Raw genomic sequence first — 14052 nt, 5'->3', positions numbered from 1 at the left:
GGAGGGGATTTCCAGAAGTTTGATAAAATAAGGTTGACGCAGAAGCATGGCGCCGAAGTTTGATAGCGTGCTTACGAAGCAGTGGTGGTGTTTTGTTGGTCTAGCCCGATGTTCCGGTAAATTCCCCTTTGGGCATTGTCTTCTGTGATACTTGTTTTCTTGCTCTCCTACTCTAACCGCAATACTCCTCTTTGAACCTCTTTGTGGAGCCCAAACTTCGTCTATGTGAAACTAGCCCCGTGGAGCTTACCCGGGCCACATCCGAGAGGGTAATATTATCTCGGCAAACTACGAGGCCTTTGCGTCGGCAATGCTTCATAAGCCTGGCCGGTATTGAGAAACCTCACACAAAAGAGCTTTGTGTGACAGGCGTGTTGGGTTTACGGATCTCGTGAATTTCACCTTGATTTTGTAAGTTTTGCCCGAGTCGTCTGGTGGGTGCATTGGAAACAACACTTGCCTGGTTTGCTAAGCCGTCAGGGCGGTCTCGATCAAATCTTGCTTGATGCAGATTCCCCGATCGAGGCGTCGTTTTGCGGCAAAGCCAATTGGTACGAGAAGGAGGGTACGGTTAAACGGAGATGGGATAGAAGTTGTTGGATTGTAGGTGGTTGGGAGGGTGGGTCCAGGGTGGGTCCAGGGTGGGTCCAACATCATAGGCATATCGTGAAACAAGGCACCAGATAGAACTGTTTCAGACATGAAACCCGAAGCAACGTGCCAACATCACCCCATCCTTTTTCAGAGTTCCGACAGAAGCATTCCCCCCAGCAATGCAATTGACAAACGCATTCCACATCCCCTATGCCCAGCATGTTTAGCTCTCTTTGCATATCAGCGGTTCACCACATGAGACACTGTCTCACCGAATGGCCTGTAGCGGATAACATGAAACAGATAAGTGTGAGGCGAATGGCTGGGCATCTGTTTCAGCTTGAATTGACGAGGAAGGGCTTGTTTTGTGCCTCGTGTGAGGTTTCGGATCCAAAGTTGCAGCCGATATTGAGAACATCTTCGCCGCATTACCCGAGACATGGAGTTAACGGGTTACGACATTCGAGAAACATCACCAAAAAGCGTTAAAGCAATGAGATCAGTGTGGGGCGTGGTCGAGCAAAATGTAACATGGTTCATGTTTCCGTAGTCCATGTATCTTCCCTGATGTCCGCAACCGCACACGGATGTAACTCACGGTTGTTCCGAAGGTGGTTTCAGAGCGGCATTTTCGTAACCTAGATGCCTTAATATTCGGCGAAAAAGCTTTAGCAATGCTTCATTATTTTCTTTGCTTCGGTATCACTATCCATGGATATATCACTATTATATAATCTGATGGGCCATGTGACGTAGTGCAAGCTACATTGGCCCAATGGTGGTGTGGCCACGATGTCAGGCTGAATCACCCATAGTGCATCGTATAAGAACCAATGGTGTTTCAAAGCTCTGAAGTCAAATTTGGTTTCAAATGAAATCTAGGCTCCGGCTTCTATGAGATCCAGATCGAGATCTCAGTGCCAAGAGCATGCACTGAATTAAGGTTCAGATAGTCAAATCTTGGTGTACATGAGTTTCAGCTGTTAAATCGCTTAAAACACAGAGGGATGGACGCAAGAATTATAGAGTATCATCATGAATGGCACCACATCGATGCAAGTCCCCTGTGGATGCATACGGGATAAGGTGAAGGTTCATGCAATTTTGACCCAATGTGATTCGTTTACTTAATTTTTTATGATTGAAGTTGACTTCGGAAGCCCCAGGGTAATCTGAATTACTGATTATCGAAGAACGGCATTAGGGTCCATGAGATTACTCACTATCTACTGGTGAGCTATAGAGGGATCGACCGTGTAGCCAAGCAGACTTTTATAACAAAGTGCCGTTTTCAAAGAAAAATAAAATCATGAAAACGGCCAAAATTCTCTATCATTATGATAATCTAAATCCACATCTTCATCATACTTCGCTTCTCGAGCGCACTATCATCCTCATGTCAGCTGGCAATCACAAATCCAACATTTTAAAAGCTTCGGCATTGAATTGATTTCTTAAAATCACTCTTGATAGAAATTTACCTAAAAACAGCTTCCATAAGGACTACTCTACAGCCTGAACACCTTCCAACTGCTTGAGCGCACGTGATCTCACTCAGTGTGAGAAACATCAAAATGCTCGTTTTCCGAGTTCCATCTACCGTTTGAACCTCCACAAAATACAAATATGGGTGCTGCTCAGGCGTACGAGTTTCCCCCAATCCGTATGTTACCACGCTGCTTCACTTTCCCAATATTTTACTAACCTCAGCCTCCCAGAAGGAGTTGGACGAACACGATGTTCCTTTCTTGAACAGAGACAAATGTGCTGCCAAGTGGATCGAATACAACAAGTGTCTCAATAAGGGCACCTCTTTTTGCAGCGCCACCAAGGATGCTTTTTACGAGTGTCAGTACGTTGCGTTGCAGCAGAGACTTGAAAAGCATTAGATAGCATGAATACAGACCCCCGATAAGATGACAGAGACGAGGCTTTTGACACTGGGGAGTGATCGGGAAGAATGAAACAGGAGTTTGTTAATCAAAATGAAGATTTGAGGGACATTACTGAATGGTTGGTGGAGATACATGGAGACTCTAGATTATCCACCTATGCGCTTTAGCCATCCAAACGAAGCCCACACAACAACACGAGTTGTACCTTCCACATACCTGGAAATTCTAAAACCCCACATGAACGACCCCCATTGCCCCCGTTTCATCAACCTCTCTACTTGTAGAAATCCGAATAGAATCTCTGCTTTCTTGATAGCGGCCTGCACACAGGCCTCACCCATCAACATTTTCAAACACACTGAACCCCATTGGACGAGAACACCCATTACCTATTCTACCAAAAATGGCTGTCACACAATACCCTCCTCTTCGTATGTGTTTTATTCAACCGGCTTATACGCAATTTACTAACCAAAGTTTCCGAGGATGACTTGCAAAAGTACAAAGTGCCTTTAAAGTGGAGAGACAGATGTGCTGCCTACTTTGCCCTCTACCAGACGTGTCTCTTTAGACAAAGTGCCAACGGCTCCGTGGACTGCCACCACGACAAGCACGTTTGGGAAGAATGTGAAATTTTGGACTTGAACAGAAGAAAGGCGGAATTGAAGGAAGTCAAGGAGAAGTTGAAGGCCGAGAACAACGCCTAAAAGTGCCTTCGAGGCGGCATCTATGTAATTGCATCAGCTGTGTACAAATAGACAGTTTAAAGGAAGAAAAGTTATCTGGCAGGTTGATTTGTGTGAGTTTGACTGAAGGTATTTGACTGAGATACAAGGTACGGCCATGTACTCGTCAGATGTGGTAAACGAGAACTCGAAATGCTTCATTGCCAACGTAGAACAAGCAGGCGATTATTTCAAGTAGGAAATGACCGTCAATGGTCCCTCTGGTCAGTCTGTGAGTCTCTTCAATGGTACTCATGGTCCTGATCGCCTGTAATTCAACACAAAGAGGTTCATCGGCAACGACATGGTCAACACATTAAGTAGAAGCCACCGTTCAACAATATCCCACGACAAATGCTGAATCGAGTTGATTCATCTCATCTCACATTGAGCTACCAGAGTACAAAGGATCAAAAGACCAAGACTTCAAGACAACGAGTCTCGTTGTGCAAATTGTGACAGTAGCAGAATGCCAGAGCCTTCCTTCTATTGCCCTAACGTTGGCCCGTAAAGTCTAAAAGAGAAAGAAGTTAAGAGATTTCGGCCAAGAACGCCTTGTGACTGCTCAAACAGACACAGCACGGAGCCCCTGGCCATATATTTTACCTCCGCTGTCCACACTGTGATATCAATGGCGGAAAGTGATACCAAGCTCTAGCATATTTCGGAGAAGAATAAATTACTATCAATGAGGAAAAACTCTGCAGAATCGCAGCTTATATAGCGATGGGCCTGCGGTCACGTGGAGGGTTTGGGAGGGACCGTCTAAATAGTTTAAAATAAACCCATGAAGTCAAAATAATCGCTCATACCTATTCATTTTTCCCTTATATTAATAAGATTACTTATTTAGGTCTATCCCGTCGTCTTGTTGCCTGAAGCATGCCAGCAGACTATATATACTTCTATAGTTGTTAACGGTAGTTTTTTGTCTTTTTCAACATGAATCATCGATTCGGTCTTTATCCGTTTCTTTCTGAGAATGTTAATGTGAATGATGAGTTCAGAATATGTAATGAGTTTGTTGGTGTGTTTATTTCCGTGATGCGTACTAATTATAAATGGCTGCGAATTTAGTCATTACTTTCCAAAAAGCTATAAATGTCTGAACATACTGTAAGGACACAACACACAAATTCTACAATTTTTGTTTATATGTATATTCAGTCCCAAGAGAGAATCACCGAAGATTCGTATGATTCAAAAATAACAATTTCTGAAAGCAATGCATGTCATTCATAGTTGTGTCTCAGAGTTCGCTAAATGGTCTTCTTGATGGAGTCCTAGAATCAACTCCATTCTAGGCGACGTAAAATTCATGAAACATTAATTCCGATCGAGTCATATTTTTATTCAAAAACAGCCTACAATGCCTGTTTCACACAGCCGATCATGCTAACTGTGGAGCAATCTGGCCGCGCACGACCATGCCGACCCCCGCGATATCACTGTGACCAGCATACTCACCTTATCATCAAAATGGCCAAAGAGAAATTGCTGGTTGCATCAACGACCCCTGTTGATCTCGACGATTCCGACAAAAAGAAGTCAACTGAATCTGACTCCTCCAAGGTAGAGTCAAAAGACGACGAGTCCAAGGAATTGGCGGACGAGGAGACGACCAAGGACGATAAGGAAGACAAGAATGAAGACAAGACTGAGGACAAGGACACCGAAACCACCGCAGTCAAGCCAAAGGAGCCAGGATCAAAGGAGCTGAAACAAGAGGAAGAAGGAGGGGCTCCTCCTCCACCTGAGAGACCACTTTCACCTCTTTCGAGGGTCAAGAAGGACCTCCAGGATGCCTTCCCCAATGTCGAGGAAAAGTATGTCCAGGCTGTCCTTATCGCCTCTCAGGGCCAACCTGACCCTGCATTCAATGCCCTTCTCTACATTCTGGATCCGACCTTCGTTCCTGACATCACGCCTCCAGCTCCACCAGTGCCTCCAAAGCAGGAATTGACGGACGACGAACTTTTGGCTAGAAAGTTGCAAAAGGAGTTCGAGAGAGAGGACAGAAAGCGCCGTGCTCAGCATCGCCGCAAGAACCAGCAGCCTGTCCCAGGAGACGAGTCGCCTGACGAAATTGACCAATTGAAGGAGTCCTTCACCCAGGGCTTCGAGGAGGCCAAGACCACAATCAACGGCTGGGTGCTGGGTCTCTCAAAGAAGTTCTCCCAGGAGCCAGATAGCCAGAACCGCACGCAAAGCCCCAAGCTCTTTGGCGCTTTGGGTGGCCTGTCATTTAACCAGAACCAGAGAGCCAAGCGTTTTGACGAGGATCCGGAGATTTTGTCTCTGGACTTCAACCAAAAGGTGAACCTCGAGCAGGACAAGCCCCCTCTGTTGCCCAAGCGTGAAAAGAGCCCTGGACAGAAGGAGGAGCCCAAATGGCAGCCACTCAACTCTGATGTCCCAGTGACCCTGGATGCTTTCCTTGTGACAGACTCTGAGGACGAGGAGCCAGCTACAGCTACGACGAATAAGAAGTGATGAATATTCCTTATATGAGGTCTGCAAAGCAGGCCAATTATGTCTGTACGACGTGAATACGATATACACAAATACAACGCGGCTACAGGCAAATTCTCAAGTAATCAACATTTATATAGTATCCTCATTATATAATTGCGATCTAATTATTGTTTAGTGCATTGTTGCAAAATTGAGTCGCGATAGCTTAAGTGTAGGGCCTAGTTAGGCTACATCGGTATTATACCATATGAATAGCTATTTACAGCGCCATGGACCCATGGGCTACACGCCGAATTGGTAAGCTATTTATAAGGCCAAACGTGAAGACACGCTGGGTCTATAACGGGTGGTGATAATATACACAGGACATAACAGGCCGGGGTCAGTTGGGAAACATGTGCAACCCCTTGAACACTTTTTCGTAATCGTTCGTACAGTCGTGAGATAGCGAGGCATTTTGCAAGCCCGGGTGGTATTTCGCCCAGTTGACAGAAGGGGCGGATACTATGCGGTGCTGCTGAGGCAAATCGGAGGCTTTACTGTGGGATTTGGCGTCAGAGCTGGAGGAGGCGTCGGGACAAATGAGGCGCACGTAGAAGTCGACCAAGGCCAGCTTGGACTCGAACTTGGCGGCTTTCCTGAGGGCAGAGAGTTCCGTCAAGTCGTCTTCGATTTTTGCTTTCGTGGAGGCCAACATGTCGGCCGTGGCGGCCAATGCCACGTAGTCCGGGTTCCTGTCTAGCTGCTGGGGCTTTGCTGGCTCTGGCTCTTCCTCGTGGGATTCGGAGTCGTAGTCGTCCTCCTTTGGGGTCAAAAGAGGCAGGTTTTCGTAATGCTCGTTGCGGGAAAGCTCAAACGACACGGATTTCTGGCGGGGCTTGTGGGGCAGGGACAGGGAAGGCGACGAAGGCGAAGGCAGCCGTTCTTGCACGGGTTGGAAGTACTCCTTGCCTTTTGCCTTCTTGTGCCTGTTTGTGATGTCCTCCAACTCCAACTTCCGCTTGGGGTATATTTCTGAAAGACTAGCGGCCATGGCGAAGCAGAAAGAAGTGATTAGAAGGCTGCCTAGCGGCTGGAAAGGATTTGTGGGAACAGCTTGGAGGGGGGCAAAAAGGGTGGATTAACGAAGCAGGTGTTGTTTTTGAGGTGGGGAGGCGGCCGGGCAGGCGACTTCTTGCGAGAAGGCTAGGAGGGTGGTTCTGGCCTAATACGCCTTTCAAGGCCTTTTTGAAATGGTGGTTTTAGTCGACGGGAAAAGACGACAAAGGTGGTGGAAAAATGAGGGCTGGCGCCAGAGCAAGGAGAAAAATACGCCCAGGGAATGCGCTCCGGAGGCACGGGTGCGGGGCCCCGGGCTGGTGGTGGTACCCCCAAAAAAGCCGTTTTTTGGGGGCGGGGCAGAAGTGGGGGCAGCGTGGGGGAGCCCTCCATCGATCCGGACGCCAATTCCGTAAGCAAATTTATGAAAATCACCTCCCCAGGCCCTGCCGTCGACGGCCGTTCCCACCTGCTGGCACCGTGCTCGGTACAGAGCCGCGCGGTTTGGCGTGGTGCACGGGTGTGAGGTGTTGCTGCGAGCGACCTTTCGGACTTCTATCGAAGCCACAAAGAAGAAGCAATCGGTGAGTGTAGTTTTTTGAGAAAATATGGGTTTTGGTATTTTTTGGTGATAGTATACCAGAAGCTGTACCCTTCAAAAGGTTCTTTATGGTTTAGAAAATAGTATTGGGGCACCCCACGAAGTGGCGTGTTATGGCTGCAAACTGCTCACTGACATCATTAAGGTTCGTTGAGACCTTCACTACGAGACACCAGTACCCCAAAGTCTAAATCTCCCGAAAAGAGAAGCAGAATATTTGGAAATGGCTTATTTCGGCAAGATGCCCCAAATAAAAATTAAACTACTGGACCTGCCTCCTTAGCCTCAACGGTTTGGTCTCGTGTGTGTGTACGGGTGCAGGGCCCCTCATTTGCAGCCAAAGGCACTGTCTTTTTTCTTGACGTTCGATTGTTCCGATGGGCTTTGTTTGTTGATCTGGAGGTGGTCGTGTTTTCGTGAGATGTGTTGATTGAAGCATAAAGGGGGATGTAGATGCTGTAGTAGGAGATTGGAGTTGTATTGAAGGTGGTGATAGGGGTATTCAGGGGAGGGGTCATGAGAATCAAAGGTTAGCGATACATCAGGGTTTATGATTATTGGCCGTACGATTCGGACTTTGGAACGGTCTGTGTTTTGATTCAAGGAAGTAAGCGGGGTGTGGTGAAGTCAGGGCTACTTTGACGTTTTGTGGTATCTGGTGGTTCGTTTTACTGAAGAAGGCGAAGACCAAACTCCCGTTTTGATCTAAACGGCGGATATCCCGTTTGCCATATATTCAATCCAAAACTCGAAAACAATCTGCTTCGAACTACATTTCAATCTGATCAAACGTAAGGGGTAAAGTTTAATTCAGACAGCACAGCAAAACTCTGCTATCATTCCCAGCACCCGACTCATCGCTCAAATCCACTTTGTTACTTTGTCACTTTGTGGAATAAAACCTTCTAGGAGTTTGCCTCCACTCTCCCCCAAATCTCATCAGAAGAAGCGGCGGTGCAAAGCAGCGGCGGTGCACAGCAAAATGTCAGACTGACGAAAACGCTGCATGAACCGGGATCCCTACATTTAGAGCCGTGCGTCCCATATCCCCCAATCCCAGTTCATCCAAAGTAAAAACCACGGTTTTGAATACAGAAAAAGGCAATATCCAGCAACAGACCAATTTTCAGATGACCAAAACCCACGCAACACCGATCCAGTTGAGATCGATTTTTCGTCAACGCACATAACCCGCTAGTAGCGGTGTCGGGAACAGTTGCCAAAACGCACTCTACATCGCTCGCCTGGTACACCCTGGAAAAGCAGATGAGGCGCTAGCCTACCCGGGATCGTCCTAAACTCTCTCAGCCCTGCATAAATACAGCCTACCAGCGTTAGCGAGACGTCAAGATGCACCGACGGTAACGAGGGGAAGATAGAAAAAAAAAATGGAAAAGCATTTGAAGGATGGCGATTTCTGCCCCGGAGGGAAAGCAAATTCCGCCTCCCACCAGTGCCCCAAATGGATGGAAACTCAGTCGTCTGTGCAGCGTCTAAGGCAGGGCGTGGGTGGTATCGCACCAATGAGAAGGCAGAACAAGCCACATAGATAAGACGAACGGCGGCACTTCCGAGGGCTGGTCCGCCCACAGTGGCGGCGGGTGTTCCCCTGGGAATGTGCCCTCGAAAGCCCTCGACTGTGCCCTCGGTGCTACCCTCGGCCAATGGCCCTGGTGCTTTCGGGCCGGCTCTCATCACCAGTGATTAGCAGGCGCCAAATTCGACAGAAACCGGGAAGTTCTCGCCGAAGCTTCAGCAACTACTCCATCTTCTTTTCCTTCCCTTTTGGCAGCCCTAATGACCGAAGAGTCCAACGCAAAACTGCTATGGCTGATGTACAAAAACGCCAAAAACCTTCTTCCTTATCGAACAAGAATGGAAAACTTGACCTGGAGGATGATGCACACCATGGGCCAAAAACACGACATGTCCAGCATTCTGGGGTTTTTGCTGTCGCCTTTGCTTCACCACCCGGGCCTTTCTGACCAGCTGCCGGAACTTTCCAGAGTCGATCCAGGCCACGACGAGTTCGACTATGTTGCCCATATCAGACGAATAGGCCAGGACTACGAGGCCTCGTCCATGAACGACCTGCCGGCGAAAACACACCAATCTGCGTCCTCGGGAAAGGCTGGCTCCATTTCCTCGGATGCTTCCAGAAAAAGACCGGCTCCGTTTCTGCCTGCCGTGCAACCGACCCACCATCTGAACCTCTCTGCTGCTTTGAAAGGCCTGGCTGGGGCGCCAGTTAAGATAGAAGATCCTGGCATCGCCATGGATCCGTTGGATTTGGGCACCGATAACGGTTTTTCGTTTCTGCTTGATCCGCTTGCTTTTGAAGGCCCTAACGACTCGTTTAGACAACCGTACCAGGGCCAATTTTCCCAGCTGCTAAAGAACCCCACCCGCATGTCCATGAGCAGCTCACAGGCTACGCTTACCGACGCCAGAGGAATCCTGCTGAGTGCTCCTCGTCCCATCAACATCCATAACCATGTGGCTGAACCACCCAGCAAACGCCAGACGCCTCTGCTGCTGTACGATCCGTATGCGTTGCCAGGGTCCGTTTCTGGTTCCATTTCTGGATCGATTTCCGGTTCTTTCCATAATCCGCCTTCAGCAGGTCCCTCTTCCTTCTTGTCCAACTCCTTTGCTCGTCAGGATAATTCCTTGGTTAGTGTGGCTGAATATTTCGGAGGAGACGCAAACTGGAACAGTCCCTACGATTTAGACGACGGTCTGGGCCTGGGCTCCGTTCCCGGTCTGGTGGCCTATGTTCCTTCAGATACCCCAATCAGCCGTCTGGGCTCCACAGTGAACGACCATGCATTTAGCTTCCCTGAAAGAGAAGGAATGGGCATCCCGCTGAACTACCTGAGCCTGTGGAACGACAGCTTTTTCGACGATGCACCGGCTGCAGTGTCGGCTGCTTCCCTGGCTCCCAGACCAGCCATGCCTTCGAGACACAGTTTCCAAGGAACCCAAAGACCACCCATGAAACGCAAAGATAGCAGGCCTCGGAAAGAGAGCATCAAGGAAGCAGAGCTGAGAGGAAACCGCCCAGCCTCGAATGCCAATTTACAAAACGGCCGTACAGAGTGTACGAATTGTCACACTCGAACAACGCCGTTGTGGAGAAGAAACCCCGAAGGTGAGCCTCTTTGCAACGCCTGTGGCTTGTTCTTGAAGCTCCACGGAACCGTCAGGCCGCTCAGTCTCAAGACAGACGTTATCAAGAAAAGAGCACGGACAGCAGATAAAAAGAAGGACGGCAAGAAGAGCGAGGCCAAGGCCGACCCCAAAAAGAATAATCGCAAAACCAAGGCAGACGGTGACGATAACAACCCGACCCCCCACGACAAAGAACAGAAAAAGGGCACCACCAAAAGCAAAACCAAGGACCCACGGCGCAAACCAGGCCAAACCCCGCCAGTTTCCAAACCCAACGCTCCTCTGCAGCCGTCCATGCTTCTGCCTCAACGAGGGCAAAGAAGCTCATCCAATTCGCCAGTTCTGTGGACGCAACGATCACAGGTGGCCGAGTTGAACTCGGTGGTGAAGGAGGAGCTTCCTGCGATCGACGAGAAGAATGTGTTTGAACGGCAGGATGACGAGGGTAAGTGGGACTGGCTCAGCATGACTTTGTAATATAGATAGACGGTGACATAGACCAATAGACTTACGAGGAGTGGAAGGTGTAGTATGTAGATGTGATTTTGGTGGATTTCTGTTGGAAGAAGATATTGATGTCTGGAAGGGAAGCTGATGATGCATGTGTTTGCAACCACATATGGATTGTCATGGATTGGCAGGTGATCCTCTTGCACCAGGAAGTCAGTTATTTGAGAAAGGATGAATTGGCACTGGATCAATTAACGTTGCTTTCAATCATTTGAGGAAGCATGAAATGACATTGAATCATGAACTGTCGCTTCCAATCATTGTGTCAATTTTTCAGTATAGTAAGAGGCTCTACCGTATAGTCTCAGAATCACCAAACACATACTTCTGAAACTTCAAAATTTTCAACGAAAGCTGAAAATCACTCTTCTTCAATTGCCAGCCTAATCAGCAACTTTAACAGCCATCTCCTTCTCTTGCTGGGCTGCCAAACTCACAAGCGCAACTTCTCACCATAGTACTATATAATACCGTCCAACAATACCAACGCAACGGCACCTAAATCCCCTGAATTCGCTGGAAACTTGCTGATCGGGCCCTCTTCTTTTAAAAACTATAAATACCCCAAATCCCCACCCTCAAACTCCCAAATCCAAAAAAAATCACCACCCTCTTCTGGACCACCGCCTACCAAAAGCACGGTGTATATCACGATCGTCGGAGATCTGCCCCACGTCAATCGGGGAACGTCACTCTTCTCCATCGGCCCAGACGACGAATCAAATGAACCCACAAAAAAAACTCAAACTTTAAAAAATCAACCCCCCCTCAGAATCCACTATCACCGCTCCTTGTCCACCTTTGATCGCGAAAACCAACTACATAATGCCTTCGCCAAAAGTGTCAATCTACTACTGTGCCCGGTGCAAATGGCAAAACAGGGCTGTGTGGTATCTCCAGGAGATATTGCAAACCTTCAGCGACCCGGAAAAGAACTTGATTCCTGAGGTCGCCGTGTGCCCTAGTTATGATCAACCGGGACTTTTCGAAATCACTGTTACCGACAAGGAGGGCGAAAAAACGGTGTACAAACGGCGCATGAAGAAGCTGACGGAGAGCCAGTCGGAGCCGTACTTCTACGATGGGTTTCCTGATTCGAAGCTTTTGAAGGTGATCCTTAGAAACGCTCTTTTTCCAGAGGCTGGTCTAGGTCATGCTGAGAGTGTCAATCCTAAGGAACCGGGGCTAATGCTTACGTGTGAAAAGTGCAATGTTGAGGAGAGCTGAATTGACAGTGATAGATGATTTTTTGGGCTCTTTGGGCCCATTGACATCTGGTCAGCTTACATCCATAATGTAGGGGTCCACAGGCAACAACTAAAGAGTCAATAAAGGCATTGAGTTACCACAATTGAGCTTTAGTAGATGAAAGAAGGGTATGCCAATTGAGGGTATGTCCGGCGCTACATGGTACTTATGGGCGAGAATTGAAGATGCTATACGCTGCCGTATGGTACTGATCCTGGGGATATTCTTGGAGATTGGCGATTTTGCAGGGAGCGAAGCGGTATCCATCGAATGGTGTCCAAAGCTCTCGCTGCCGTGACGACGTTGTCATATTGACGCTGCCATAATGACGCTGCCATAATGACGCTGCCATAATTACACTGCTTTTGCAGCCGTCACCAACAAAGTAGACCCGTTGACCTCAAAATCCCACTGGGATGTCAGTCATGCTGCTAATTAATAAGGGTTGCTTTGTCTCCTTGAGAATATCTGCACTGGGTACCACGGACGATTTTGAAAATTAAGAAACGCTTGCGGGCGTCTGGAGATATGCTGGCAACAATGACGACCGACCTTCTTTTAATAAGTTAACTCCACCTTCACACTCGATGCTGATTATGGGAACGGCCCAAATTTTGAAGTACCGCCCGTATACTCCCACCACTAACACCTCACTGGTCGTTCAACAACTGCTTCTCGTTTTCATCCACATCATCCCAGCCCTTTTCGGCAACCGCATAGGGCAACGACGAAGCTAATTCTCCAAACGAACCCAGCGCCTTGGGAAAACCGAGCATGTGCTGGTATTGGCGTACCACGTATGTTGCAGAAACATTCTTCCTTCCAGAGGTGGGAACCTGCCCGTTGGACAAATCCTCCTCCAGCTCCAAAGATGACAGCGTGCCGCTTCTGCCCGTGCCGCTGGTGCTGTTGTTCTCGCTGCCGTTGCCGTTTGTTTGGTTGTGGCGGTTGATCTGCTTGGCGATCTGCTTCCACTTGTGTTTTTCGCCTGCTGGAAGAAGCTGCTTGAGGAGCTCAACGTCGTGCTCTTGAAAGTGTGCCGACTCCTTGTTGTCCCTCTCGCCGTCTTCCCGAGGGTTCTGGTTTTGTGGAGGTGCTTGTGGAATTTGAAGTGGATGCTGAGTGGGCTGATGGCTCTGAGAAGAGATTTGATTATGCTGGACGGGCGTGTGATGCTGGAGATGCTGAGGGATTTGCTGGGGAAATTGCTGAACCTGGTGTGGTTGAAGCTGCCCCAGCTGGTGGTTCAATTGATGGTGGTTTTGACTGATATGAGATTGGCCCATTGGCTGGCCCAAAGGCTGACCCAAGCCGTGGATTTGCGGCTGAAGCGGAGCCGGTTGCACCTGTTGATTAAGTGGGAGCTGGCCTGGGAACTGTGGATGTTGTAGTTGAGGTTGCTGGCCCAGTTGTGGCGGATTCTGGAGATGCTGTGGGAGTTGAACTGAGGCTCGAGTCTGAGCTGTCCCCGAGAACAGACCGTCGAATTGAGAATAAGGCGCCACCGGGACGCCCACATAGTTACCAGGGTTCTGTTGAGCTCGTGGATTTGCGGATTCGTCGTACTCGAGCGGCTCCTTAAAGCCCCCTGTCGAGGACAAGGACGCGGATCCCGAGTTCAACTTGAAGTAAGGATCCGACGGCGGCCCCTGAGGAAAATCTGGATTCATCTTACAAAAAAGCTGTTTTGTGGTAGCTTGGAGGTAAGATTTTCGGCGCGATCAGCGATGATCTCTAGAGACTATTTTGGTCTCGAGAATGCGATGCAACTCGGCAATCTGGTGATGTTCCACGA

At 48.6% G+C, this 14052-nt stretch overlaps 5 protein-coding genes across 5 annotated transcripts; 3 read left to right on the top strand and 2 right to left on the bottom strand.

Moving 5' to 3' along the window:
- Nucleotides 1-4693: 4693 nt before the first annotated feature.
- CUE5 (ubiquitin-binding protein) lies at nt 4694-5707 on the top strand (the record flags this gene model as incomplete). The annotated part of the gene is made up of 1 exon (XM_024859598.1): nt 4694-5707. One exon carries the CDS (start codon nt 4694-4696, stop codon nt 5705-5707), a length of 1014 nt encoding a protein of 337 aa, XP_024712267.1.
- A 364-nt stretch (nt 5708-6071) lies between these two features.
- On the bottom strand, nt 6072-6722 carry C7M61_004275 (uncharacterized protein; the record flags this gene model as incomplete). The annotated part of the gene is made up of 1 exon (XM_024859597.1): nt 6072-6722. The coding sequence occupies one exon, from the start codon at nt 6720-6722 to the stop codon at nt 6072-6074; it is 651 nt and encodes a 216-aa protein (XP_024712266.1).
- A 2514-nt stretch (nt 6723-9236) lies between these two features.
- On the top strand, nt 9237-10976 carry GAT1 (Gat1p; the record flags this gene model as incomplete). Its single annotated transcript, XM_024859596.1, has 1 exon — nt 9237-10976. One exon carries the CDS (start codon nt 9237-9239, stop codon nt 10974-10976), a length of 1740 nt encoding a protein of 579 aa, XP_024712265.1.
- Nucleotides 10977-11834: 858 nt separating this feature from the next.
- Nucleotides 11835-12236, top strand: C7M61_004273 (uncharacterized protein; the record flags this gene model as incomplete). Its single annotated transcript, XM_024859595.1, has 1 exon — nt 11835-12236. One exon carries the CDS (start codon nt 11835-11837, stop codon nt 12234-12236), a length of 402 nt encoding a protein of 133 aa, XP_024712264.1.
- Nucleotides 12237-12907: 671 nt separating this feature from the next.
- On the bottom strand, nt 12908-13927 carry C7M61_004272 (uncharacterized protein; the record flags this gene model as incomplete). Its single annotated transcript, XM_024859594.1, has 1 exon — nt 12908-13927. One exon carries the CDS (start codon nt 13925-13927, stop codon nt 12908-12910), a length of 1020 nt encoding a protein of 339 aa, XP_024712263.1.
- Between the last annotated feature and the right edge of the window lie 125 nt (nt 13928-14052).

This window comes from Candidozyma pseudohaemuli (assembly GCF_003013735.1).
Source record: "Candidozyma pseudohaemuli strain B12108 chromosome Unknown scaffold00013, whole genome shotgun sequence".
Lineage (NCBI taxonomy): Eukaryota > Fungi > Ascomycota > Pichiomycetes > Serinales > Metschnikowiaceae > Candidozyma > Candidozyma pseudohaemuli.
The sequence above is the reverse complement of the archived record's forward strand: the minus strand, read 5'-3'. Positions and strand labels throughout refer to the sequence as shown.